Here is a 27,932-nt window from a genome sequence, read left to right on the forward strand (position 1 = left end):
AGAGGCAGAGACACAGGCAGAGGGAGAAGCAGGCCCCATGCAGGGAGCCTGACTTGGGACTCGATCCCCGGTCTCCAGGATCATGCCCTGGGCTGCAGGCGGCGCTAAACCGCTGCGCCACCGGGGCTGCCCTCATTGTCGTTTTGATTTGTATTTCCCTGATACTGATGTTGAGCATCTTTTCATGTCTCTTTTAGCCATCTATATATTTTCTTAGGAGAAATTTATCCCCGTGTCTTCTGCCCATTTTTAAATTGGATTATTTGGGTTTTGGGTATTGAGGTTGATAAGTTATTTCTGTATTTGGGATGTTAACACTTTATTGAGTGTGTCATTTGCAAATATTTTCTCCCATTCTGTAGGTTGCCTTTAGTTTTGTTGATTGTTTCCTTTGTTGTGCGGAAGCTTTTTATTTTGATGTAGTCCTAATAATTAATTTGGTTTTATCCCTTGCTTCAGGAGATATATCTAGAAAAATGTTGCTATGGCCTATGTCAGAGAGGTTACTGCTTCTGTTTTCTTCTAGGATTTTTGTGGTTTCAGGTCTCACATTTAAGTCTTTTAATCCACTTAAAATTTTAATCCACTTTTAATTTTTGTGTTTAGTGTAGGAAAGTGGTCCAGTTTTTTTCTTTCACACATCACTGTCCAGTTCTCCTAACACCATTTGTTGACTGTCTTTTTTACATTGGTTATTTCCTGCTTTCTGAAGATTTATTGACTGTATAGTTGTGGGTTTATTTATGGGTTTTCTATTCTATTCATTTGTGTATCTTTTTTCATGCCAGAACCATACTGTCTTGATGATTACAGCTTTGTAATACAGCTTGAAGTCTAGAATTCTGATGCTCCAGCTTTGGTTTTCGTTTTCAACATTACTTTGGCTATTCAGGGTGTTTTCTGGTTCTACCGCATTAATAATAGAAGAGACAAGAACCTTGTGATCTTTTCAATAGATGCAGAAAGGCATTTGACAAAATACAGTATCCTTCCTTTATAAAAACTCTCCACAGTGTATGTATAGAGGGAATATACCTCAATATTATAAAGGCCATGTACTAAAAACCCACAGTAAATGGCATCCTCAATGGGGAAAAACTGACAGCTTTTCCCTAAGGTCAGGAACACAACAGGAATGTCCACTCTCACCACTGTTGTTCAACACAGTACTGGAAGTCCTAGCCTTAGCCGTCACATAACAAAAGGAAATAAAAGGCATCCAAATCGGCAGAAAATAAGTCAAACTTTCACTCTTTTCAGGCAACACGATACTCTATGAAGAAAACTCGAAAAACTCCACCGAAAAATTACCAGAACTGATACAGGAATTCTGCAAGGGTGCAGGATATAAAATCAATGCACAGAAGTCAGTTGCATTTCTATTCATTGACAGTGAGGCAGAAGAAAGGGAAATCAAGGAATTGATCTCATTTACAATTGTGCCAGAAACTGTAAGATACCTAGGAATAAACCTAACAAAAGAAGTAAAAGATCTGTACTCTGAAAACTTAGAACACTTATGAAGGAAATTGAGGAAGACACAAAGAAATGGAAAAACATGCCATGCTCATGGATTTAAAAAAACAAATATTGTTAAAATCTCTAAACTATACAAAGCAATCTACATTCATTTCAGTCCCTATTAAAATACCATCAACATTTTTCACAGAACTGGAAAAAACAATCCTAAAATTTATATGGACTGTTGTGTTTTCATTCTCATTTGTTTCCTTGTACTTTTTAATTTCTTCTTTGATTTCTGTTGACCCATTTATTGTTTAGTAGCAGGCTATTTAACCTCTGTATATCTGGTCTTTCCAGATTTTTTTCTTGTGGCTGACTTTTAGTTTCATAGAGTTGTGCTCAGCAAATATGTATGGTATGATTTCCATCTTCTTGAATTTGTTGAGGTTTATTTTGTGGGCTAATATGTGATCTGTTCTAGAGAATGTTCCATGTGCACTTGAAAAAAATGTATATTCTATTGTTTTAGGTTGGAATGTTCTGAATATATTTGTTCAATCCATCTGTTCCAGTGTGTCATTAAAAGCCATTTTTTCCTTGTTGAGATGATCTGTCCATTGACATAAATGGGGTGTTAAAGTTTCCTACTATTATTATTATCAGTTCCTTTATGTTTGTTACTGTTATGTAGTTGGGTGTTCCTCTGTTGGACGCATAAATATTTACAACTGTTATATCTTCTTGTTGGTTTGTTCTTTTATCATATAGTGTCCTTCTTTGTCTCTTGTTACAGCCTTTATTTTATTTTTTATTTTTTTAAACTTCCATTTATTCATGAGAGACCCAGAGAGAGAGAGAGGCAGAGACACAGGCAGAAGGAGAAGTAGGCTCCATGCAGGGTGCCCGATGTGGGACTCAACCCCAGGTCTCCAGGACCTCGACCCGGGCCGAAGGCGGCACTAAACCGCTGAGCCACCCAGGCTGCCCTACAGTCTTTATTTTAAAATCAATTTTGCCCAGTATAAGTTTGCTACTAAAGCTTTCTTTTGACATCCATTTCTATGATGTTTCTCCATCCCCTCACTTTCAATCTTTAGGTATAAAATGAGTCTCTTTTAGACAGCATATAGATGGGTCTTGGTTTTTCACCAGTCACCCTCTGCCTTTTGATGGGAGCATTCTGTCCATTTACATTCAAAGTAATTATTGATAGATATGTATTTATTGTCATTTTATTACTTGTTTTGTGGTTGTTTTTTTTTCTTTTTTTTAATAATAAATTTATTTTTTATTGGTGTTCAATTTACCAACATACAGAATAACACCCAGTGCTCATCCCATCAAGTGCCCCCCTCAGTGCCCGTCACCTATTCACTCCCACCCTCCACCCTCTTCCCCTTCAATCACCCCTAGTTCGTTTCCCAGAGTTAGGAGTCTTTATGTTCTGTCTCCCTTTCTGATATTTCCCACACATTTCTTCTCCCTTCCCTTATATTCCCTTTCACTATTATTTATATTCCCTAAATGAATGAGAACATACAATGTTTGTCCTTCTCTGATTGACTTACTTCACTCAGCATAATACCTTCCAGTTCCATCTTTGTGGTTGTTTCTGAAGACTTTCTCTGACCCTTGTCTTTCTTTTGTGTTTTGCTCATTTTCTTTAGTTATATACTTGGATTTCTTTCTCTTTGTACTTTGACTTTTATCAGTGGTTTTTGATATATGGTTACCATTAGGTTTGTATATAACCTATTTTGCATAGAGCAGTGTATATTAAGTTGATGGTTGGTTAGGTTTGAACCCATTCTTTTTTTTTTATTTTTTTTTAAACTTTTATTTATTTATGATAGTCACAGAGAGAGAGAGAGAGAGAGAGAGAGAGAGAGAGAGGGGCAGAGACACAGGCAGAGGGAGAAGCAGGCTCCATGCACCGGGAGCCTGACGTGGGAATCGATCCCGGGTCTCCAGGATCGCGCTCTGGGCCAAAGGCAGGCGCCAAACCGCTGCGCCACCCAGGGATCCCTGAACCCATTCTTTACTCTTTTCCTCCCCATGTTTTAGGTATATATTGTCATATTTTTACATCCTTTTATCTTGTGAATTTCTTGACTCCTCTTTTTCACAGCAATATTCATTTCTACAGCTTTTGTGTTTCCTGCCTTTATATTATCACTGGTCTCTCCTTTCCACTGAAAGAGTCCCCTTTAATATTTCTTGCAGGGCTGGTTTAGTGATCATGAATTCCTTTAGTTTTTTTTTGGGAAGCTCTCTATTCTGCATGAATGCCTCACTGGGTAGACTATTGTTGGCTGCAGATTTTTTCCCATTCAGCGCTTTGAATGCCACTTTCTTCTTTCTTGAAAAGTTTCTACTGAAAAATTCCCTCCTAACCTTATGCGTGTTCCCTTGTACCTTACTGTCTTCTTTTGTCTTGCTGCCTTTTTGTTTTAATCACTACATTTTGCTACTTATAACATGTCTTGGTGGGGGAACTGTTTTTGTTGAATTGGATGGGGATTTTCTCTTCCTCCTGGATCTGAATATTTGTTTCCTTTCCCATATTTGGGAAGTGTTCAGCTATTATTTTGTCAAATAAATTCTCTTCCCCCTTTTCTCTGTCTTCTTCAAGGACTCCAGAAATGCTCGTGTTATTACTTTTAATGGAGTCACTGAGTTCCCTAAGTCTGTTCTCTTTTTACATAATTCTTCTTTTGTTCAACTTGATTACTTTCCATTACTCTGTGTTTCTCTGTCATTAATTTGTTCCTCTGCTTAATCCAGCCTGCTGTTCATTCTGTCAAGCATATTTCATTTATTATGTAATTTATTGAGCCCTTGATCTCTGCTATGTTGTTCCTAATCTCTGTTTTAAGGATCTCACTGATGTCCTCAACTCTTTTCTCAAATCCAGTGAGTATCGTTATGGTCATTGCTTTCAATTCTGTATCAGGCATGCTACTTATATTTGTTTCACTTAGATCATTGGCCATGGCCTTGTCTTGTTCTTTCATTTAGGTTAAATTTCTCTTCTCTTCATTTTGTCTGCCTCTCTTTATCTGTTTCTCTGTGTTAGGAAGGTCAGCTATGTCTTCACCTTTTAAAAGTAATGACTTTATGAAGAAGAGGTCCTAGAATGCAGTCTCCTCTGTTCACCTGAACCTGGCAGTTCAGAAGAGTATCCTGTATATGTTGTTTATATCCTGCTGTTGTGTCTGAGTGACTTTTACTTTCAGTGCAGTTGTCTGCGCTGACTCTGCTTGTTCTGGGCTCTGCTTGCTCACTGTGGTGTTAGTGGGACCCAGGCAGGTCAGCTCAGCAGGTGCATGCCCACCAGAGAACTTGGGGGCAGGGCGGTGGCATTAGCAAAATTTGTGCTGGGCCACTAGTTCTATGCCAGATTTGTAGAAGCACAATAGCAACTTGGGGCAGCCTACCAGCTTAGCTGGGTGCCCAAAGCTGTGTACAGTGCCCAGGGATGGCTGGGTATGGCCAAGGCTGGCAAGTGACAGTAGCTGGGGATATGCGGCAACTGAGTGGGATGCCTGGTGGCAGCTGTGAATCCACTAGAGATCAGTGAGGGATGCACAAGTTTTGCAAACTTTGTCCTGAGCCCAGGGCCAAGGCTAGCAGGCTTGGAGGGGTCAAGTCCTCAGGAGAACTTGTGGGCATGGCACACTGCTCGCAGGTTAGATACCAAGTGTCTGTGCAGGCCTACCTCCCACAGAGGGCCCTGTGTTCGCCTGGGGAGTAGGAGGAGGAAGATGCCACCTGCCAACTCCCTCATTCTCAGAGAAGTACCCCAACATGCTCTGAAATCTGTATGAACTGATCTGTTTCCCATTTGCCCCTGGTGTTGTGTAAACTGCTATCTCTATATTACCTGTCTGTTCAGCTGCTGTCTCCTTAAGGGCAGCAATGCAGCTATGCCTTGCCCTCCCAGGTAGACTGGTTCTACTGGGCTTGTCCCAGCTCAGCCCATTGCTGAATCAGCAGGTTTCTAAATCTCCAGGCTCCGAGCCACACTCCAAATTTACACAGTTCAGCTTCTCTGATTTTCAGTCACACTTTATAGGGATTAGTCTTCCCTGCTTGAGCTCCCTGGTATGAAGGCCCATTTCTTTGTCCTCTCCCTACATGGTCAGCCTCCTTCCACCTTTCTCGCCTTCCTAGCCTTTTACATTCAGCTACTACTATATTTTGTTGTGGAGCTGCTTCTGCCAGCCTTCGAATCCCTTTCTAGTTTATTGACTTGAATGTGTATGTGTATGATATTGATTATTGATAGGTATTTACTTACTGCCACAATTGTTTTCTGGTTGTTTTATAATTCTCTTGTGTTCCTTTCTTCTCTTGTTGTCTTATGATTTGGTGACTTTCTTTAGTATTATGTTTGGACTTCCTTCTCTTCATTTTTAAGTGTATGAGAGGTTTTTAGTTTGTGGTTATTCTGAGGTTCATGTATAACACCCTCTGTATGTAACCATCTATTTTAAGTTGATGGTTTGGTTGCTTAAGTTTGAAAACATTCTAGAAGCAATGCATTTTTACACCCTCCCCATTTTTTATATTTATGTCATATTTTGTATTACTGTTTATCTCTTAACTAATTATTGTAGATACAGTTGATTTTAGTACTGTTGCCTTTTAAACCAGCATACTAGCTTTATAAGTAGTTGACATACTACCTTTGGTATATGGTTGCCTATACCAGTGAGATTTTTTTTTCTTTTATAGTTTTCATATGCTATGGCTTCTCTTTCCATTTAAGGAAATGGTGATGATGAACTCCGTTAGTTTTGCTTGTCTGGAAAACTCTATCACTAAATTCTGAAGGATAATTTTGTTGAATAAAGTATTCTTAGCTAGCAGTTCCTTTCTTTCCATACTTTGAATATACTGTGCCACGCTATTCTGTCTTGCAAAGTTTTTGCTGAAACAAAATCTTAAGTCTTTTATGGGGTTCCCTTGTACATTAAGTTTTTCCTTGATACTTTTAAGATTCTCCTTTTCCTGAGACAATTATGTGTATTGGTATGGGGCTCTGGGTTCAACTTATTTGGAACTCTGGACTTCACAGATGTGGGATGTCTATTTCTTACAGGGTGGCGTAAAATCCTTTTAAGTGTGGTATCTTCATAGGGCAGGGGGTCCCTTGTCCCTGCCTGCCTTTCTTCCAACTGTGCTCCATCAGTGGGATAGCCAATTAAGAACTGTTTCTTTGTTACAATCCTGTGGGATCTGGAAATGTAAGCCCCTTGGCCACCAGAGCCAAGGAATAAAGGAGTGTGTCCCTTGAGCAGCAGATGCAAAGGCCAGTGCATCAGATGGCTGCACAAGTGCTTTTCTGGGAGATACTGCTGACCTGGAGCAAGGCAGAGAGCATGAAGATGGTGCCCTCCAGCCTCTCTGTTCTCTTGGGAGTATTTCTGTCAGCCCCTAGATGTGTATTAAATTAGGTAGTTGCCACTCAGGCTGATGCTGCAAGATAAGCAAATAAGCCTCTTTCATAGAAAGTCTGGGTACTTTTCAGTTGGCTGCTTCTACAAAAGACCCTATGTTGGTAAATCTGCATGCATGAGCCCTTTGAGAACTGTTTTTCGGTTTGTTATATAGCCTTTTGTATCTGACGGAGCAAGCCCCTTTAGCTTTCAAAGCTAGATATCTGGGAAGCTCATCTCTCAGAGATGAGCTGATATGGTATACCATCTTAAAAAGACGGTATGCCAGATACAAGGCTCAAATCCTTCACTCCTTAGAGGGAAGAGTGGATTTGTGAATTCTCTCCTGATTCTGTATTGCTGTGCCCAGTTGGCAGGGAAGGGGGGTGTGGTGAGTTGTGTCTCAGCCTCTCCTACCCATTTCAATGTGCATTTTTTTCTCATTCACCCAATGTGTAGGAGTTACTAAGCCAGTTTCTGGATTTCTTTAGGAGAGAATTATTCCCTATATAGCTGTGGATTTGGTTTGTCTATGGGAAGAAGCGAGTTCAGGGGCCTCCTGTATTGCCATCTTGAAGTGGAACTTGCTAATGGAGATTGTAGATAATTACCAGAATGTTCCCCTATGCTTTGGGGCATAGCCCTGTGCCCTTTCTCAGCCCTGACCTAACACTCAGCTGCTTTGTGATTTTAGAAAAATAACTGCATGCTACCTGAGGATGTGAAGAATTTTTACCTGATGACCAATGGCTTCCACATGACATGGAGTGTGAAGCTGGATGGTGAGTCAGCCTTCTTGCTGTAAGGTAACATTTCCCTGGCTGAGAGTTTGGGTATAGGGATGGTTTTCTTGAGTTTTCCTAAGTGCAATGTCCAGATACCATCATTATTTCACCTATCACCCACACCTACCACCCACTATGCCAGAGTCTAGCTGGCACCTAACTGGAAGCTCAATTTAGAGGCTTCCTTTTGGAATAGGCTCCTAGAAAACATTAATCACTACACAAAATTCCTGTACCACCTCATACTTAAAGCCTCTGATGACTCCACCTCAGAGTATTCTCCTCAGAGTGAGCTGAAAGGACAGCCACTGATGGTTGTCTTAAGAGGGGCAGCTTCCTTCATTCCCAGCATGGCACTGACCATAGGGCTATGACTCACATACTAGATCTTTAACTTCTCTCCCTCACATCTCCCCACCTCATTTCTAAAATTGTCATCTTTAGTATTAAAGTGTTTAGGACAGACATTCGTGTTGCAGATGTGGGAACTCATAACTTGGTAGGTTCAGAAATTGCTGGTACTGTGTACACATGAAAGGTGGTGCTGCGTGTTTGAGTGAAGACTCCTATAAAATTTCATAAGCCAGGAAACCCTGTTCTATCCATTGGAGTCCAGCTCATTCCTGCCACAGACTTCCCTGCCCACAGGAGACCTTTATTGCCTCTGTATTCCAACCACCTCCCCAGATCTACTTTGGTCCTCAGGAAGTACCTAGCACCTCCCCATACTGTCACAAAGAATTTGGCAATTTTTATTGCACAGCAGATCTGCAGAACTGACTTCTCCCCTTCATTTCCTCTGCCTTTTGCTCTGACTTCCTTTTTTTTTTTTTTTTTGGATGATAATTCCCAAAGCCTTTCTGTCTCTCTCTCTCTCACAGCTGACCTGAGGCACTTTATAGCTTATTACTAAGCATTTAACATGAACTTTTAGCTTGGAATTATTTCTTCCTCGGCCTAGAAACCATTTCTGTCACAAGAGCCCTTCTTTGAAGCATGACCAGGGCCTTTGGAGTCTGGAGTGAGAGAGAGAATGGACATGACCAGACCAAAGGTCAGACTTTCCCTTGTCCATATTGTGAAGACAGGCTAGCCCCTTCACAAGCGCCCCTCAGAGAAGAAATAAGTCACAAAGTTTTTATGAATGAATTCCGGTTCATTATTCTAATACCTCCTCTCATTTAATCCTTCCAATCCTAGTCTTCCTATGCTGTTCCCATTTCCATCCCCCTTTCTGTCCTTTCCTGGATAGCTACTTTAACAGCAGAGGCAGTTTCTGATGTTTACCTCTTTAATGGTCTGTTCTGCTTGGACTTCCCATAGTCTGTTTACTAGCTGTTTTAGTATTTTCAGGTTTTTTCAGCAGTCAGATTTCTAAGTCTTTGTATGCCATCCGGTGTCCAGCATCCTATATGACAAGGATTCTATATAATAAGATAAACAGTTGCCTATTCCTTATTTATACCCTAATGTCAGAAGACTAGAATCAGGCAAGAAGGCTGTCAAGTTCTCTGCGATGAGTAAGAAAAAAATAGAGGGGAAGCGATCTTCAATCATGAAAAGCTTACAAGAAGAGAAGAATGGGTCAGTTATATAATCAAAGCTGTTACTTCTTTGGGAATTTTAAGCCTTCATGTAAGAGAAAGAGGGAGCAAAAACATTTTTAGGTCCTTTGCTCTTCAAAGAGGGTCCCTAGCCCTGATTTCTGTGTTCTTTTTGAGCATACCCTTTTTAAATTTTCAATACTCTACCCTAATGCATGCAGGAGGTCTCTTCACCTGTGACCATTGCTTAAAAAAGGTTGGCGCTCTGGGTCATATAGTGTATTGATCCTCTTCCTTCAACTTTCCATCAGATTTCTCAGCTCTGGGATCATACAATAGCTGGGCTTGAGTTATTCCAGCAAAAGACCTTCTGATGATCATGGTAATAAGGCTGTTTCTCTTTGCTAATGTTTCCGTAGAGCACACCATTCCATTGGGCAGCATGGCAATTAACAGCATCTCAAAACTGACTCAACTCAACCAGTCTTCCGTGTACTCACTCCCTAATGCACCAACTCTGGCAGACCTGGAGGATGATACACTTGAAGGTACCTGAAGGAACTTCTGGTCTGAGTTAGAAATTAGCCTCTTTGTTTCCCTTTTATAATGTTGAAAACCATAGGAAGACATTGTGGCATATAGTACCTTTCCCAAAGCCAAAACCTTCCCCATATGTGGCTTCTCAGGACCATGGGAATAAGGTGAAAAAAAAAACCCTGTATCAACAAAGGAAGTTTTCTTGTAGAAATGCGAGGGTTGAGATTTTTGTTTTGTTTCCAGCACCCACTTCAATGCCTGGCACATAGCCGGTACTTCATGAATGCTTAGTAAATGAATGAATGTTATAGATTAACTTGACTCAACATTTCAGTATCAAGAGCTTTCAGGGAACATGGAATCTAAATTGCCATCTCTGATTCAAATGGCTGCTAAAAGCTATGAGCAACTGAGCACAAGTGAGGACTTTGTCAGCTAGAATTGTGTTTGGCTGCATGTATCAGAGACCCAGTTACAACGTCTAAACTAAATAGGTGTTTATTTTTCTCATAACGAGAAATCTGGAACTTGGCTGGCACGGCTGTTTGAGAAGGTCAGTGATAAAGTCTTCCTCTGGATTCTCTTGCACCAACCTTTGGATACACTTCCATCCTCATCACTGAGGAATGCAGGCTGTCCCTCCAAGCTTCCAGTCTGTGTTCCAGGGAGGAAAAAGAAGAATAAAAGGCAAAACGACGACAAAAACTGTCTTTTGGCAAAATCCATCCCTTTTTATCAGGAAAACAATAGTTTTCTCAGAAGTGCCTTCCAATAGCCATTAGCCAGAACAGAGTCAAAAGATTACTCATAGCTGCAGGGGAAACCGAGGAAATACATTTAGCTGTGCAGTATTGTCTCCTCAAACAAGAATTGGGGTTTAAAAAAGGAGAATGAATGTTGATTAAGCAACTTCTGTCTCCAGTGGTAAGGCCTTGGGGCACATTGAAATTCTGGCAGGAGAACCGATGCAAGGCTTTCTCCAGCAACCACACAGCAGTTGAACACTAGTACAGGTATCCCTTAGAGATTTTGCAGGTTCCGTTCCCGATCACCACAGTAAATCAAGTGCAAATGAATTTTTTGGTTTCCTGGTGCATATAAAAGTTAAGCTCATACCATACCGTGGCCTATTAAGTATGATGTCTAGAAAAACAATGTACATACCTTAATTTAAAAAATATTTTATTACTAACAAATACTAACCACCATCAGCTTTCAGTAAATTGTAATCTTTTTGCTGATGGATGGTCTTGCCTGCATGTTGATGGCTGCTTAATAGGAAGGTGGGTTGCTGAAGATGGGAGTGGCTTGGCAGTTTCTTAAAACAATGAGGTTTGCTGCATTGATTGACATTTCCTTCCAGGAATGATTTCTCTGTAGCATGCTGTGCTGTTTGATAGCATTTTACCCACAGTAAAACTTCTTTCAAAATAGATGTCTGTCTTCTCAGACCCTGCCACTGCTTTATCAATTAAGTTAATGTAATATTCTAAGTCCTTTGTGTTAATATCAACAGGCTTCATAGCATCTTCACCAGGAGTAGAAGCTATCTCAAGAAACTACTTTCTTCACTCATCCACAAGAAGCAGTTCTCATCCATTCAAGTTTTATCAGGAGATTGCCAGCAATTCAGTCACATCTTCAGTCTCTCCTTCTAATTCTAGTTCTTTCACTATTTCCACCACATCTGCAACTGCTTTTTCCACTGAAGTCTTGGACTCCTCAAAGTCATGCATGAGGGTTGGAATCAACTTCTTCCAGAGTCTTGTTAATGTTGATAAAACTATCTACCCATGAACCATGAATGTTTTTAATGGCATCTAGAATAGTGAATCCTTTCCAGAAGGTTTTCAGTTTACTTGTCCCCAGATCTATCAGGAAAATCACTAGTCATAGCACCTATAGCCCTATGAAGCATATTTCTTAACTATTACATCTTGAAAGCTGAAATGACTTCTTGGTCCATGGGTTGCAATATGGATGTTGTGTTAGCAGGCATTAGAACAACATTCATCTCATTGTATGTCTCCAATCAGAGTTATCAGGTGACCAGGTACATTGTCAATAAGCAGTAATATTTTGAGAGAAATCTTTTTCTCAACAGTTGGTCTCAACAGTGGGCTTAAAATATTCAGTAAACTCTGTTAGCAGATGTGCTATCATTGGGGCTTTGTTGTTCCATTTATAGAGCACAGGCAGAGTTGATTTAACCATTCTTAAAGGTCCCAGGATTTTCAGAATGGTCAATGAGCATTGGCTTTAACAAAGTCATCAGCTGCAGTAAGCCCTACAAAAGGAGTCAGCCTGTCCTTTGAGGCTTTGAAGCCAAGCACTGATTTCTTTTGCTTTAAAAGTCCTAGGTAGCGTCTTCCAATAGAGGATGTTGTGTCTACATTGAAAATCTGCTATTTTGTATAGCCACCTTCATTAATTATCTTAGTTAGATCTTCTGGATAACTTACTAGTTTGCCTTGCACTTTTATGTTATAGAGACAGCTTTTTCCTCAAACCTCGTGAACCAACCTCTGCTAGCTTCAGACTTTTCTTCTTCAGCTTCCTCCCCTGTCAGCCTTAGAATTGAAGCCAGCCTTGCTCTGGATTAGGCTTTGGTTTAAAGAAATGTTGTGGCTGGTTTGATCTTCTATCCAGATCACTAAAACTTTCTCCATATTAACCATAAGGCTGTTTTACTGCCTTATCATTCATGTGTTCACTGGAGTAGCATTTTTAATTTCCTTCAAGAACATTTCCTTTGCATTTACAACTTGGCTGTTTGGCACAAAAAGCCTAGCATTCAACCTGTCTCAGCTTTCAACATGCCTTCTTCACAAAGCTTAATCATTTCTAGCTTTTGATGTAAAGTGAGAGACATGCAATTCTTCCTTTCACTTGAACCTTCTAAGCCCATTTTAGGATTATTGATTGGCCTAATTTCATTACTGTATCTCAGGGAATAGAGAAGCCTGAGGAGAAGAAGAGAGATGGAATGGCAAGTCAATGGTACATTCAGAACACAAACATTTATCAGGTTTGCTGCCCTCTGCAGGTGTGTTTTATGGCACCTCAAAATGGTTACAATAAAAACATCAAATGCCTTTGGTCAAGAAGATAGGCACAGACTTCATCAGTATCACATCTCCCAACCCCCACATTTTGCATGGCCTCAGTCTCTGTAGCAGCGACTACAGCAGCATCTGAGGTGGGCCCTGCAAAGTCCAAGGGTTGGCTTGTTAAGGTTGAGTGCTCCACCCACGCATACTTTACAGATCTATTTGGGCTAGCCTCACCTGGCAGCACTGGCAGCAGGTCTCATTTCACAAGCAGACTGGTACATACCTTGTTAAAACATACTCCTACCCTGGCTAGGGACCAAACACTGCCCACAGTAGGCAAAGAGAGCCTCTGCAGATGACTGCACTGAAGGAAAAAGAGGACAGGACACAGTAATATGGAAACACCCCTGAAGTGCCAGATCCCAGTGAACAGGGGACACTGTGCTCTAGGGAACTACAGAATCGCTTCTTCATAAGGCCATTACTTTCAAAAGCAAAGGATGTAGCTGACTTTCCTAACACACACAAACAGACACAGAGTTAGACAAAATGAGACAGAGGAATATGTCCCAAAAGAAAGAACAAAAAAAAAAAAAAAAAAAAGAAAGAACAGCACAACACCACAGCAAGAGACCTGAGCAAAACATATATAAGTAATATGCCTGGTAGGGAATTTAAAGTAATAGTCATAAAAATACTGGACTTAAGAGTGGAGAACCTTAACACAGAAATAAAAAAAAGAATCAGAGATGAAGAACACAATAAACGAATTTTAAAATGCACATTATGGAATAAATAGCAGGCTAGGGGAAGCAGAGGAATGAATTAATGTCCAGAGTAATGGAAAATAATCAGGCTGAACAAATGAGAAAAGAAAAGAATTATGCAAAGAGAGAATAGATGTAGGTAACTAGGTGACTCCATCAAGTATAAGAACATCCTAGAAGGGAGAAAAAAGGCAGAAAATTTATTTGAAGAAATAATAGCTGAAATATCTAATCTGGGGAAGAAAAGAGATATCTAGATATAGGAAGCACAGAGATCACCCCCAAAAAATCAACCTGAAGAGACATAGTAGTGATAAAGAAAAAGGGAGACATAGTGCAAGGAATACTGTAAGAAACCTACTATAGTTGATGCTTGAGCAATGCAAGGATTGGGGCACTGACCCTCCATGTAGTCAAAAATCCCCATAGAACTTTTGACTCTCCCAAAACTTAATTACTAATAACCTGTTGACTGGAAGCCTTACCAATAGCAAACAACACATATTTTGTATATTATATGTAACATACACTATATTCCTAAAATAAGCAAGAGAAAAGTAAATGTTATGGAAATCATAAGGAAGAAAAAATACATTTACAACACTGTAAAAAATCCGTGTGTATAAATGGACCCATGTGCAGTTCACTCCGTGTTGTTCAAGGATCAACTGTATATTGTCTCAACCTAAAAGAAAGGAAAGAGGGGAAAATATAAAAGTGTTATGGGTTAAATTATGCCTCCCCTCATTCATATAATGAAGTCCTAACCCCCAGTTCAGAATGTGACCTTATTTGGAAATACGGTCATTGCAGATATAACTAATTAGGATGAGGTCATACTGGAGTGGGGTGGGCCCCAATCCACCATATGACTGGTGTCCTTGAAGATATTTGGAGACACAGGAAGAATGCCATTTGAAGATGAAGGCAGAGATGGGGTAGGACTTTTATACATTACAGAAAGCTAAAATTTGCCAGTAAACTACCAGAAGCTAGGGGAGAGGCATGGAACAGATTGTTTACCCACACTGTCAAAGGAGCCAATCTGCTAACACCTTGATCTTAGATTCATAGCCTCCTGAATTGTAAGAGTACAAATTTCTATTGTTCAAACCACTCACTTTTGGTATTTGGTTACAGCAGCCCCAGCAACTAATATATAGAATGTTCCTAGAGTCCTTAATAGTAAAAAATGTAGGACAAAGAAGGAAAAGAAGCAGAAAATGGAAGATCTCCTCTTCCTATAGGGAAGAAATAATACACCTTTTGGGGGGAAAACAAATCTGTCTTGTTGTTTGAGTTTTCTATTTTTTTTTTTTTAAGATTTTATTTATTTGTTCATGAAAGACAGAGAGAGACACACACACAGGCAGAGGGAGAAGCAGGCTCCATGCAGGGAGCCCGACGTGGGACTCAATCCCAGGACTGCGGGATCAGCCCCTGGGCTAAAGTTGGCACTAAACTGCTGAGCCACCTGGGCTGCCCAAGTTTTCTATTTTTGTATAATAGATTACCACAATTTTAATGGCTTAAAACACCACAAATTTATTATCTAAGCTTAATGAGTCAAGAATTCAGCCACAAATACGTAGGATCTTCCAAGCTAAAATGAAGGTGTCACCTGGTGCTGTGATCTCTTCCAAGACACAGAGGCCTCCTCCATACTAACCTGTAGTTGCCCTTACTCAGTTTCTTGCAGTTGTGGCACTTAAATCCCTGTTTTATTGGTGGCTGTTAGCCAGGGCTCACTTTCAGCATCTTTATGCTGCCCTTAGATTCTAGCCACATGACCCTCTCTCAACATGGCAGTTTACTTCTCAGCCAACAGGGAAATGCCTCTTCAGTCTGCTGCAACAGTCTCCTACCATGTAAGATAATCAGGGGAGTGGCTACCGCATCATATTTGCAGGTCCTGACTATACTCAAGAGTAGGAGGTCCTGCAAAGTGTATATATCCAGGAGCAGGAATCTTGGGGGCCTTAGAATTCAGGGTACCACACTTAGGAGAAATAATGGCCTATTGTTTTCAAATAATGGTAGTCCTGTGGATAATCATGCAAACAAAAAAAAAAAAAAAAAAAAAGAAGATAACTAATGGACTAAAGCTCTACATTAAGATCTCCAACCTGATAAGGAAATATTGAATCACAGGAGAAAAAATAAGAGAAAAGAAACAAATTAGGAAATAAAACATTAGGAGAAATAAAAGAAGACTGATCTATCACGATATTAAATGTGCTGGGATTAAATTTCCCTTTTGGAAAACAAAGACTGCCAGATTGATGTAAAAAGCAAAACTCATCTATATGTTATTAGGAGCATACTTAAACTGATGAAGAGACTTCCTCTTCTGGTAATAGCAGACAGGTAATTCAGAGCAGCCATCCTGCTGAAGACAATGGAGAAGTCAGAGCAAGGTATAAAAACGATCTCTCTAAAAACATTAAAGAGCTTAACAAGAAGATGAGGTAATATCATCAACATCCAAAGACAAATCAGGGGGGAAAAGATTCAGCACTTTGGGTGGTTTTGCCTGGGGTATATTGCCCTTTTTACAACAGGCTGTGAGGATGCTGGAAAGCTGTGAATTTAACCCATTTTGAAACCAGAGGAATAAAGCAGAGTTCAGGCCTTACAAAAGATAGCACCTATAAAAACTACCTACTTTTTGGGTTGACACCATTGAAGAGCAGTACCCTAGGAGACAGAATAAACCAGAAGTAACTTTTTCTCATAGACCGAAGCTCAAGTGTAGGTCATCTATGTGGCCCAGAAAATGCTAAATATGAAAATTGGACTAAATTGATTCCAGGTTACTAATCCCCTCCAGGGCCTGGCAGAAACAAACAAATTCACTCTAGAGAAATGTTCTAAAATGGATTGTCTTAATGGTTATATTACTGTAAATATACTAAGAACCATTAAATTGTGTACTTCAAATGAGTAAATGGTATGGTAGGTGAATTATATCTCAGTAAAGCTCTGGTATAAAATGAAAATTCCACCCCAGAGGATGATAACATTATCTTAGACCTCAAATTATTTTTCATTTTTTTTATATAAATTTATTTTTTATTGGTGTTCAATTTGCCAACATATAGAATAACACCCAGTGCTCATCCCATCAAGTGCCCCCCTCAGTGCCCATCACCCAGTCACCCCCGCCCCCCGCCCACCTCCCTTTCTACCACCCCTTGTTTGTTTCCCAGAGTTAGGAGTCTTTCATGGTCTGTCTCCCTTTCTGATATTTCCCACTCATTTTTTCTCCTTTCCCCTTTATTCCCTTTCACTATTTTTTATATTCTCCAAATGAATGAGACTATATAATGTTTGTCCTTCTCCAGTTAACTTATTTCACTCAGCATAATACCCTCCAGTTCCATCCACGTCGAAGCAAATGTCAAATTATTTTTCTAAATAATTTTTCAAAAAATACTTCCTTCTGAAAAATAACTAGGCACATGAAAAAAACAATACTATAAACAAGAAGCAAGACAAACAGGTAACAAGAAAGATCAATCCATTGTACCCCCAAGAGTGAAATTATTAGGCGCAACAATATGCGAATGCGCACATTGGGATAAAACTGAACTAAAATTTCAGTGAGAAACTAAAAATAGGTGACATTGCACATTTGGCAAAAAAGGAAGCAAAAGATTCAAATACTGACCCTCTGCTTCTGGTAATGGCAGAGTCCCTTTCACCAAATCAAGACTACACTGAACTCTGGGATAACTTTAAAAAAGATGATCTAAAATGGTTGGAGAATAACCAGAAATCATCTGCAAAATGATTGCAGAAACTGGAGTGGCATCCACAAATGGCAGAAGGGAGCCACACTGAGTGAGCTTCCTATTTTATAACTTTTCATCTGTGGACAGTGAGCATCACTCAGGGCAGAGCTGCTGAAACTTAGTGGGACCCTACAGCTTAGCCTAGACTTTGGATTTCACCCAACATGGGAGTAACAGACCTGATTTAGATCTGCCCTGCTGAAAAAACAACCATCAACAGAAAAGATATATAAAAATGGATTTCAAGGCATAGACCATCAGGCAGTGAAGAATTGTGAGCCTGAGAGATGGAAATAAGGAAGAGGAACCTCAGCTTAAGAGATCTAGAGAATTTTCCAGTTCACAGACAGCATAGAGAAGGGAAGCCAGGCAGAACCTGTTGCACACCGTGAGTTGAGGACCACATGAGATCAAGAAGAGTATTAAAGTGTAACTTCCCAGGGAAGGGAAATCCATGTTCAAAAAAGTTTTAGTTAGAAATATAAATATGCATTGGTATAAGATTATATATATAGCTATATGTATAAGTAAAAAATATCTTTTCGTATACTTTGCTTTATCTAGCCTCTCCTAGGTTTGCAAACTCTCTCCCTCAGTCACTAATACTAATCTTTATTACATAGTAGCTGTAATGAAGGAAGCAGGAAAGGTTTCTGATGCTTACATTTCTAAAAATGTCTCTTTTTTTCTGGGTACTCCATTATTCTATTTGATTGCCAGGTAGGTATTTCTAATTGAGCTAGGCTAAGCATTAATTATAATGTAATTAATATTAAATATTATAAATAATACATTTTAGACCAAGGAAAAGAGATTCTAATCAAAAGATCATAAAGTGCTATAAACAAGGGGAAAGCAGTTATCTGGGAAAAAGAGAACACTTATATCAAAATCAGGCTAGAGTGCTTTGCCTTTATGTATTCCCATTCTCAACAAGTTCAGTTTTCCTTGTGTCACCTTCCACTAGATTCCATGATGCTGTCTGTCTGTGATGGAGAAGCCCAGACAGAAGGCTTAGACCATGGATAAGATCCTGGGCATTGAGAGTATAGAATTCATTTGGTGAGCATCTGAGTGGTTCAGTCAGTTAAGTATCTGACTCATGGTTTCAACTCAGGTCATGTCATGATCTCAGGGTCCCACACTCAGCAGGGAGTTGACTTGAGGATGCTCTTCCTCTCCTCCTCTCTTCACTCACACTCGCTTGCTGAAATAAATATTTTTAAAGAAATTCATGTGGCTCACATTAGAAATAGTAAAGAATATGTCTGAGACAGGCTTTTTCCCTTTCTTCCCCCACCCTAGCAGTGCTGGATGAGTAAGTATTTGAGTTGAGTATGTTTGAACATAACTGTTAACTTCTGGGTTTGCAGCCAGTGAGAACCAGCCAGAGAAGCCTCACTTTGATTCTCGCAGTGTGATATTTGAGCTGGATTCTTGCAATGGGAATGGGAAGGTTTGCCTTGTCTACAAAACAGGGAAACCAGGTAAGAATAATTGATAAGCATGGTTCTGCAGTTGGGTGTGGCATGGATGGCCCTGCTGTCCAGCCATCACACAAAAGGCACACTCCTCTCTGGACCCCTGAGACGTGGCTAGTTGTCTTGAAGATGTAAAGACCCAGGGCAGCCCAGGTGGCTCAGTGTTTAGCACCACTTTCAGCCCAGGGCCTGATGCTGGAGACCCAGGATCGATCCCACGTCAAGCTCCCTGCATGGAGCCTACTACTCCCTCTGCCTGTATCTCTGCCTCTCTCTGTGTGTGTCTCTCATGAATAAATAAATAAAATCTTTAAAAAAAAAAAAAAAAGATGTAAAGATGCAGAAAGCCCCTTTGCTCCTCCCTGAGCATCCCTTCTAGGCCAATCACTGGAGTCTTTTTAAGTTGTCATCATTTGTGAGTTACTGCAAATAATGGGAGTAGGAAAATTAGTAAAAACTAAAAGAAATAGTCATTCTGTTTAAAACTCTTCTAGCAGGCTCATGCTTTAGAAAAGCATCCAGGAAAAGCATTATCTTTCTTGTATACTTTTATACATAGGCAAGTTAACAACTAAAAACCTGAATGAGTAGACCCCAGTCTAAGACCTCAGATGAAAAATCAGGAGGAAAAGGCTATGGCCCTGGAGCAGCAGCTATCACCAGCTATTACTGCTGGGAGTAAGGCCCAACCCTAGGGACATGGACAAGGCCCAGCCCTCTTCAAGTAGCTCTCAGCCTCGGGGGATGAGAGGATACAGGCACCAAGATTTTACCCCTAGAGAAAGGGAAGGGACCAACTTTGCAAAGTAGCCTTTCATCCCCATCTTGGGTTATATGGAGGGGTGGGGTGGCAGGGGTTGTAGAGTAAGGGCAGCATCCAGGCAAAGAGACATGGTAAACCTATGCCATGGGGAAATGCAACTGATATAGAAGGAATGACAGTTTCAAATCATAGGGCTACCTGGTTCATCGAGGAGATGAACCCAGAAGGCCAGTTGTTCTCCCCATGCAGAGCTTAGAAGGAGTTTGGACATAGTAGTGGGAAGTCAAGGTTGTTCAGAAAAGGACCAGCAGAATGAAGATGGAATGTATGTGACCACAGGCAGTCTTGGAAGAGGAAGGGTCTGGAGGGTGGGGACCACTGAGGGAACCATTAGAGCCATTAGACAGGAGATGAAGTCGAGGCCTGCGGGAGGAAGACCTGAAGGTCAGAAGTGAGTGCGAGGTGGGAGCTGCTGTGCCAGTGCCTTTTGGAATTCAGCCCAGATGTCCCCACAGGCAGGATCTAGGATAGGAGCTGGTCTGGGTTCCCCCACAGCGACTGCTTACAACCCTTCAGGTTCCTGATGGAGACCTCTTCAGAAATCCAGAGCCCTTCAGAGTCTGTCCCCACTGGGGCAGGGGCTGTGGAACGGTCAGCCTGAGTGCGCAGATGGCCAGCATCCAGCACACAGGTCAGTTGGCTGGCTGATCAGGCATTTGTACCAGAATACTGTGAAATCCCTAACAGTGGCCACTGGAGAATGGGCCTGGGAGGTTGGAAGGGGTTAAAGGGAACTCTTATTTGTATTTTACATCCTTCCACTATTGGAATTTTTTTTAACTGCATGAGTTTGGCTTTACAGATAAAAGGAGAAAAATATTATGTCATCTATTCATTTATTTCTTTTGTCTATTTCAGCATTAGCACAAGACACTGAGATCTGGTTCCTGGACAGAGCATTATACTGGCATTTTCTCACAGATACATTTACCGCTTACTATCGCCTGCTCATCACGCACCTGGGCCTGCCACAGTGGCAGTATGCCTTCACCAGCTATGGCATTAGCCCCCAAGCCAAGGTGAGAGAGAAACAGGTAGCATCTCAAACTGTGGACTGTATCAGAATCTCTGAGGAAGCACTCAAATTGCAGCTTTGAGATTCCCCATCTGATTCAGATGACCTGGGATGGGGCCCAGGAACCTGCATTTTCATTAAGCCAGGCGGATGATACTATGCATGTTAAGTGGATAACCTCACCTTTTACTGAACTAAGTGGTTCCCAAACATGGCTGATACTCAAAATCACCTGGGAGTTTTCTTCCTAATTAAATTTTATTGGGGGCTGAGGTCTGATTGTTGGTTTTAGATAGGCAGTACATGCACACAGGAAGAGTGGAAAGTTAATCTTATTCCCAGGTTCTCCAGCCTCTCCCTGAGGCAGCCATTGTTTCTGTTTTTCTCATGTTTTTCACAGGGTACTTGACTGCATGGAAAGCATGTGTGCGTATGTTTTTTGGTTCCTTTTTTCTAAATCACAGGTGCACTATACTTCTCACATCATTGGGCACCTTCTTTTCACTTAACACTCCATCTTGGGGTTCATTCCCTATCAGTGCATACAGAACTGTCCTTTTTAGTGATACAGAATATTCCATTGTATGAATGTGCCCTATTTATACTACAAATCTGGGCACACATACGGTTTCCTGATAATGCTCATATGCTGTGTGGTTTGAGACCAGGTGTGCCTGGAAGAACTCTGAGTTGCAGTGAGTTAGGGACTCAGCTCCATCCAGTCAATAAATGTGATGCTCTCTGCCTGGAAGGGGAAGAGAGCACCAGCATAGGCAACTTCCCTCAGCCAGGGCCTGCCACTGGCCCCTGTCCTGTACCTTCCCTGTGGCTGGTGTGCGGACAGAACAATTAGAAGGATACTGATGCTCTGAGACCTAACATCCCACACAGGGCTCACTAGATCAGAAGGAAGGAAGTAAAGAATGAGACCTAATAAAGCAATGTGTGTGCCATCACTTTAATCTAAATGAAGTGCTAAGAGATTTTTGAGGCAGTTTTTCATAAAAACTTTCATTCTCTTTGCCTCATCTGCCCACCTCTCTGGGTCCCCACTAAAGAGCATAAACAATCACACTTCTCCTTTGAATTGTGACCTCTCCCAATTCTCCCTTACAGCAATGGTTCAACATGTATAAACCCATCACCTACAACACAAACCTGCTTGCAGAAGAGACCAACTCCTTCGTGAACAAGCTGGATCCCAGCAGAGTATTCAAGAGCAAGAACAAGACATTAATCCCCAAAAAGAAAGGGCCTGTCCAGCCTCCAGGTGGCCAGAAAGGGCCCTCAGGTCCTCCCTCCACTTCTAAATCCTCTTCTAGCCCTGGCAACCCTGTCCGGAAATGAGCACTTCACCTCCCCGCCAGCCTCACAGCCAAGATTTCCACACACAGGTGGCCCAAGCCTCAGATTCTGTGAGTGGCACCATAGACCTCTTTCCGTCTGAGCGAGCCAAATCCTAGGCCTTTTACTCCCATTGGCATTGGCCAGGAGTTCAAGGGCATACTCAGGTCTTCCAGAGTCCTTTCCTCATCCCCTGCCTCTGAAAGCTGTAGAGAGTTTCAGAACTTGTTTAAGCAGTTAAATAGAGCTATTAAGAGCTTTCCTCTCTTTCCACCCCCAACCCTCTACACCCCTCAGCAGTCATTAGAGAAATCCCTCGAAGAAACCACTGATTTTGACCCATGAGGCATTAGAACTGTGCTGTTCAATTGGTAATCACTGGCCACATGTGGCTATTTAAACTATATTAAAAATTCAGTTCCTCAGTGCATTAGCCCTATTGTGAGTATTCATGAGGCTAGTAAATTCTGTATTTGACAGCACAGAGATTATGGAACATTTCCATCATCACAGAAAGTTCTTTTGGGCAACACTGCATTAGAATATTTTCATGCTGCTTTTTCTCAGATCAGTTCATTTTTGTTAGAGAATGTAGATAATTTAATGTGTCATAATGTTCCATGAAAATTCTTGAAGATCAATTGCATATGTTTATTTTTCTTAATTCTCACTCTGGTCCTTTTTAAGTTTCCTATAAAGTTTGTTGTTTCCAGTTTTGTGGTGTGATGTTTATGCATTGCCAAAATTTGTTTTGTTTTGTTTTGTTTTTTAAAGAGGAGGTGATTCTGCTTCACTTGAACCATTTAAAAACAAAAAACAAACTCCCAAACATTGTTTTACAGGATTCTTCCTAAAGAGTTTTTATGAAACCACTGTTAACGAGAGCTTTCCACCTGCTCAGCCTATTCACAGCTTTAAGCAATTCATGAAGTGGCAGAAAGGGACAAAGAGGGACCAAGCTGTCAAGGATAATAGCTAAAGTTGAGTCTACTAGAAGTATTTTTCTGCTAGAACTGATCAAATTAAAGGGAGAACCAACAGCACCATGTGGCTGCTGCTCCAAGACAATTCAAAGTTAGAAGGAGATTGAGAAGGCCGGTCATACTCTACTGTGGAATGTTTTTTAAAGAGACACAGACAGAGGGAGAAGTAGGCTCCATGCAGGGAGCCCAACGTGGGACTAGATCTCGGGACTCCAGGATCATGCCCTGGGCTGAAGGCAGGCGCTAAACCACTGAGCCACCCAGGCATCCCCCTGAGTTACTTTGAAGTCAGTCCTGATCCTGTTCTAGTTTTCACAGGTGAAGCAACAGAGGAACCAGGAGAACAATGGTGCCCTTCAAATCAGTGGAAGTTCTCAAAAGGCTATAGAATATAGAAGGAAGGGGGCTCCAAGAAGGAAAGGGGAACAGTGAAGAGCCATGCTAGCTATCTGAGGTTCAGGACCCAGTACAAAACAAAGATGTGGGGTCTCTTGTCCAAAAATTAGGAAATAGTACCATTGAAAGTACTATAATGTTCTTCCTTTCTTGCAGGGTCTCTCTCACATCTTGTTATGATAGGTTTTTACTTACTAGTTAATACTAAGTAATGAAAATTTTAAATTCTAAATTACTAGCATTAATTTTAGTTGTCTTTATAATATGCAATTCCAATTTTAAGCGCAACTAGAAGAGTAGCAAACTCATGCAGAATCATCAAAATCAAGACAATTTGTATTTCATAGCTTATGTATATATATTGTATGTATATGTACTTTGTCCTTACTAGAACACTAGAAACACTGCATAAAAACCTCGTTCAACTATTATTTTCCTTCTTGATATGTATACATTCTGTTAACACTCTTCCAACTTAATGAGTAAGGAGGGACTAAAAGAAAAACTAGGAGCTGCCCTATGTTTTCTTTTTTTCCTAAGTTGTCATTTTCACCATAAGTGGATGGCTAATGAAGGAAAGTGGCATGAGGAAATAAAAGTAACAGGAGTAGAAAAAGGATAGGACCAGCTTCCAGTCATTCCTGCTTCTTAGAATGCCATTACCTTCTTTTTGCATTCAGATCAAATGGAAAGCATGGCCTCTTGGGGATCCTTGTGCCCCTCCTTACTCAGGAATAACTTGTTTATACTTTGAATCTCTTCTCAACCCATACACCATGGTTCTTCTGGAATTCTGTGTGCACACACAGGCATAATAAAGGCTCTAAGTGAATGGGATGGTGAGGAAGAGTGGATACATTGCATGGATCTCCGCCTCATCAGACTTCACTTAAAAAGCACAAGTTCAAAAACAAAATTAAGAACTTTAGACAGTGACAGGAGAGCATTAAACCAAGTGTGAGGCCCATGAGGATGGGACCCTCTGTGACTACTCCCGTCACATGCCTATGAAGCTGCCCTGGTGATGGAAGAAGGGAGCACTCCTGGTGAAAGACTCAGAAAATATGTAAGTTGGGTGCACTATATGGGGGAAAAAAACTCACCCATGAGATTTGTTTTGAAAGTAAAACAATTTAAGTGGCAATAGGCTCTACTCTAAGCTCCACAAGAAAAAGATACTATGCTGGAATTACAAAATGAGAATAAATGCCAGAATGCCTCATGATGCACTGATGGATGTAGTTAAGATTGTGCATAAAGTGCCACATCATCATGCTGCTTGAGTTCTACAGCAGGGAAGTACTCAAGCCAAGGATAGGAATGACAGGGGGCTACTTGCACATAATAATCCATAGAATCTATCCCTTGAATCAGTGCCTCCCCAAATTGAACATGCATCAATGTCTCTGGACTTGTGCATAGAAAATAAGATACTCCAATCCCACTCCAGATCCACTAAATCAAAATTGCAGGGAAATATCAGGACTGTTAATCAACTGCAATTGTGACAATAATACTTATTGAATCTGAAGCTTTCTACTTAATGGGTCTAAGTGGTTGTGCTTTCTGCACAACGGCATGGAAAAGAACTCCAAATCTGCCTTTAATCAAGAAAAGCATATGTACAATGATTGGATCAGAAGGACCAAGGGACCCTGGGTGAACACATGTATTTTTTTAAACTTTTTATTATGGAGAATTTTAAATATTTACAAAGATATGTAGAATAATGAATCCCCATGTGTGCATCACCCAATTTCAGCAATTGTTATGACCAAGCATATTTTATTTATATATCTGGTCTTTACCCTTACAATTTTTTAAATAATTCCATTTTAATTTATCTATTGGTTTTAAGTCACAGTTATTTGCGTTACATTTTTAACAGTTGCTCTAAGGATTACAATATATATATTCTGTTTTCTATTCAATACAGTACCCACTCATACACATAGCATCCCTAAGTAGTCATATTCGTGTAGTAGAACTCTGGCACCCTGATAGCAGGTCACTGGATGGTGGGTACCAATTTAAATTGACTACAACTTTAACCCTTGGGGTCTTGGAATAGGTTTTCTTCTTTGGTTTAACCCAGACTGGATTATTTTTCTAGCTAAGGATTCCATGGTTATGAAGCCTTTATGATAATTAAATCAGCTTATAGGTGGGAAATCAGAATAGTCCCTTCTTTTTCCCTTCCTTTTTTTTTTTTTTTTTTTTTTTTTAAAGGATTTTATTTACTTATTCATGAGAGAGACAGAGGCAGAGGGAGAAGCAGGCTCCATGCAGGGAGCCCAATGTGGGACTCAATCTCAGGACTGCGGGATCATGCCCTGAGCCAAAGGCAGACGCTCAACCACTGAGCCACCCAGATGTCCCTCCCTTCCCCCTTTATAATGTGACTCCAACCTTTGTTTCCAGCCATTCACTTTCTACATGAGCCATCTGGCTCTGCCTCCAGATCCACTCACTTTCCTTCCAAAACACCAGCATGGCGTCCTACCTGCCAGCACTGGTCAAATGTCCCTGCTCTTCCAAGGTCCAGCTCCAGTCTACCCACCCTTGGTCCATGTAGCACATGGAAGGAAAGACCATCTAATTGGTTATCTTTGATATCCAACCAGCTAGTTTCACGTGAATAACATCTGTTGTGAGCAGGCTTCCTGGATGATAAAGGGTGAAGTGCAGTAGTGAGGACCAACCAGAGGGTGACATGGTAAAAACCAGCACCACAGGAAGTGATGTGGTGTTCAATAAAGCTTTATAGCAAGGTGGACTTAGCTGCTGTCATAGATGGGTCACTCACACAGTCCTGATGTGGATTCAGAAGAGATAGCACATCTAGGCAGATCCATCAGGAGAGGAAAGTGCGTATTTGATCACACCAAGTACCAATCCCGTGGCATTCTCCTTTGCGGACAAGAATTCCCAAGGCTCGGAACACAATATGGGCAGCAAGTGAACATAATTTTGCAGACAACTGTTTTCTTGGAGTAAATGTACTCCAAAGCGGGTTTATAGGCCAATTTTACAAAAAAAGAAAAACTCTTAGGTCAGATGAGTGTAGCACTAACGACATACACAAAGGTGTCTGTCATACCTGTGCCATCTATTTATTTTTTTTAATTTATTTTTTATTGGTGTTCAATTTACTAACATACAGAATAACCCCCAGTGCCCGTCACCCATTCACTCCCACCACCCGCCCTCCTCCCCTTCTACCACCCCTAGTTCGTTTCCCAGAGTTAGCAGTCTTTACGTTCTGTCTCCCTTTCTGATATTTCCCACACATTTCTTCTCCCTTCCCTTATATTCCCTTTCACTATTATTTATTTTCCCCAAATGAATGAGAACATATGTTTGTCCTTCTCCGACTGACTTACTTCACTCAGCATAATACCCTCCAGTTCCATCCACGTTGAAGCAAATGGTGGGTATTTGTCATTTCTAATAGCTGAGTAATATTCCATTGTATACATAAACCACATCTTTATCCATTCATCTTTCGATGGACACCGAGGCTCCTTCCACAGTTTGGCTATCGTGGCCATTGCTGCTATAAACATCGGGGTGCAGGTGTCCCGGCGTTTCATTGCATTTGTATCTTTGGGGTAAATCCCCAACAGTGCAATTGCTGGGTCGTAGGGCAGGTCTATTTTTAACTGTTTGAGGAACCTCCACACAGTTTTCCAGAGTGGCTGCACCAGTTCACATTCCCACCAACAGTGTAAGAGGGTTCCCTTTTCTCTGCATCCTCTCCAACATTTGTGGTTTCCTGCCTTGTTAATTTTCCCCATTCTCACTGGTGTGAGGTGGTATCTCATTGTGGTTTTCATTTGTATTTCCCTGATGGCAAGTGATGCAGAGCATTTTCTCATGTGCATGTTGGCCATGTCTATGTCTTCCTCGGTGAGATTTCTCTTCATGTCTTTTGCCCATTTCATGATGGGACTGTTTGTTTCTTTGGTGTTGAGTTTAATAAGTTCTTTATAGATCTTGGAAACTAGCCCTTTATCTGATATGTCATTTGCAAATATCTTCTCCCATTCTGTAGGTTGTCTTTTAGTTTTGTTGACTGTATCCTTTGCTGTGCAAAAGCTTATCTTGATGAAGTCCCAATAGTTCATTTAGATAAAATTTGAAATTCTATTCCTCAGTCTCTCTAGCCACGTCAAGTGTTCCGTCTAGTGACTACCACACAGAATGGCGCATATGTAGAATATTTCCATCACCACAGAAAGTTCTGCAGAGCACCCTTTATACCACGCAGGACTGGTCTTCACCTTACACTTCTCAGAATAATTCTGCTGCAAAGCCATACCATACTCAACAAATCACCTAAAGACACGCTTTTTCTAAGGTACCATATCCTTTCCTACATTATATATTTTTATACTCCTGGCTCACAGGGAAAGCCAGGGATGAGAAGGCATGCCACCACACCTTGGAAAGCGGGTCACTGTCTGTCTTCACTGCAATGTGGGCTGGGCAGGTTCTGAGCTTTG

At 40.9% G+C, this 27,932-nt stretch overlaps 1 protein-coding gene and 1 long non-coding RNA gene across 8 annotated transcripts in view; one reads left to right on the plus strand and one right to left on the minus strand.

Annotated features, from left to right (window-relative positions):
* TPGS2 (tubulin polyglutamylase complex subunit 2) overlaps positions 1–22,760 on the plus strand; it is a 67,497-nt gene extending 44,737 nt beyond the window's left edge. For 5 of the 7 annotated variants that reach the window (XM_025429095.3, XM_035718923.2, XM_025429093.3 and 2 more), the window contains exons 3-7: positions 7,600–7,687; positions 9,654–9,782; positions 18,759–18,872; positions 20,548–20,708; positions 21,821–22,760. In XM_025429095.3, the coding sequence (XP_025284880.1) occupies positions 7,600–7,687; positions 9,654–9,782; positions 18,759–18,872; positions 20,548–20,708; positions 21,821–22,051 (723 nt within the window). In that variant the 3' untranslated portion in view covers positions 22,052–22,760. Of the gene's footprint in view, positions 1–7,599; positions 7,688–9,653; positions 9,783–18,758; positions 18,873–20,205; positions 20,321–20,547; positions 20,709–21,820 lie in introns of those variants that run through there. The other 2 variants (XR_007412082.1, XM_025429091.3) reach the window with 2 other exon arrangements.
* Positions 14,156–15,517, minus strand: LOC125755459 (uncharacterized). Its single transcript, XR_007412083.1, has 2 exons — positions 15,261–15,517; positions 14,156–14,276 (listed from the first exon to the last, which is right to left on the minus strand). It is a non-coding gene; the product is annotated as an uncharacterized LOC125755459 (long non-coding RNA).
* Positions 22,761–27,932: the final 5,172 nt, after the last annotated feature.

This window comes from Canis lupus, chromosome 7 (genome assembly GCF_003254725.2).
Source record: "Canis lupus dingo isolate Sandy chromosome 7, ASM325472v2, whole genome shotgun sequence".
NCBI classification, from domain to species: Eukaryota; Metazoa; Chordata; class Mammalia; order Carnivora; family Canidae; genus Canis; species Canis lupus.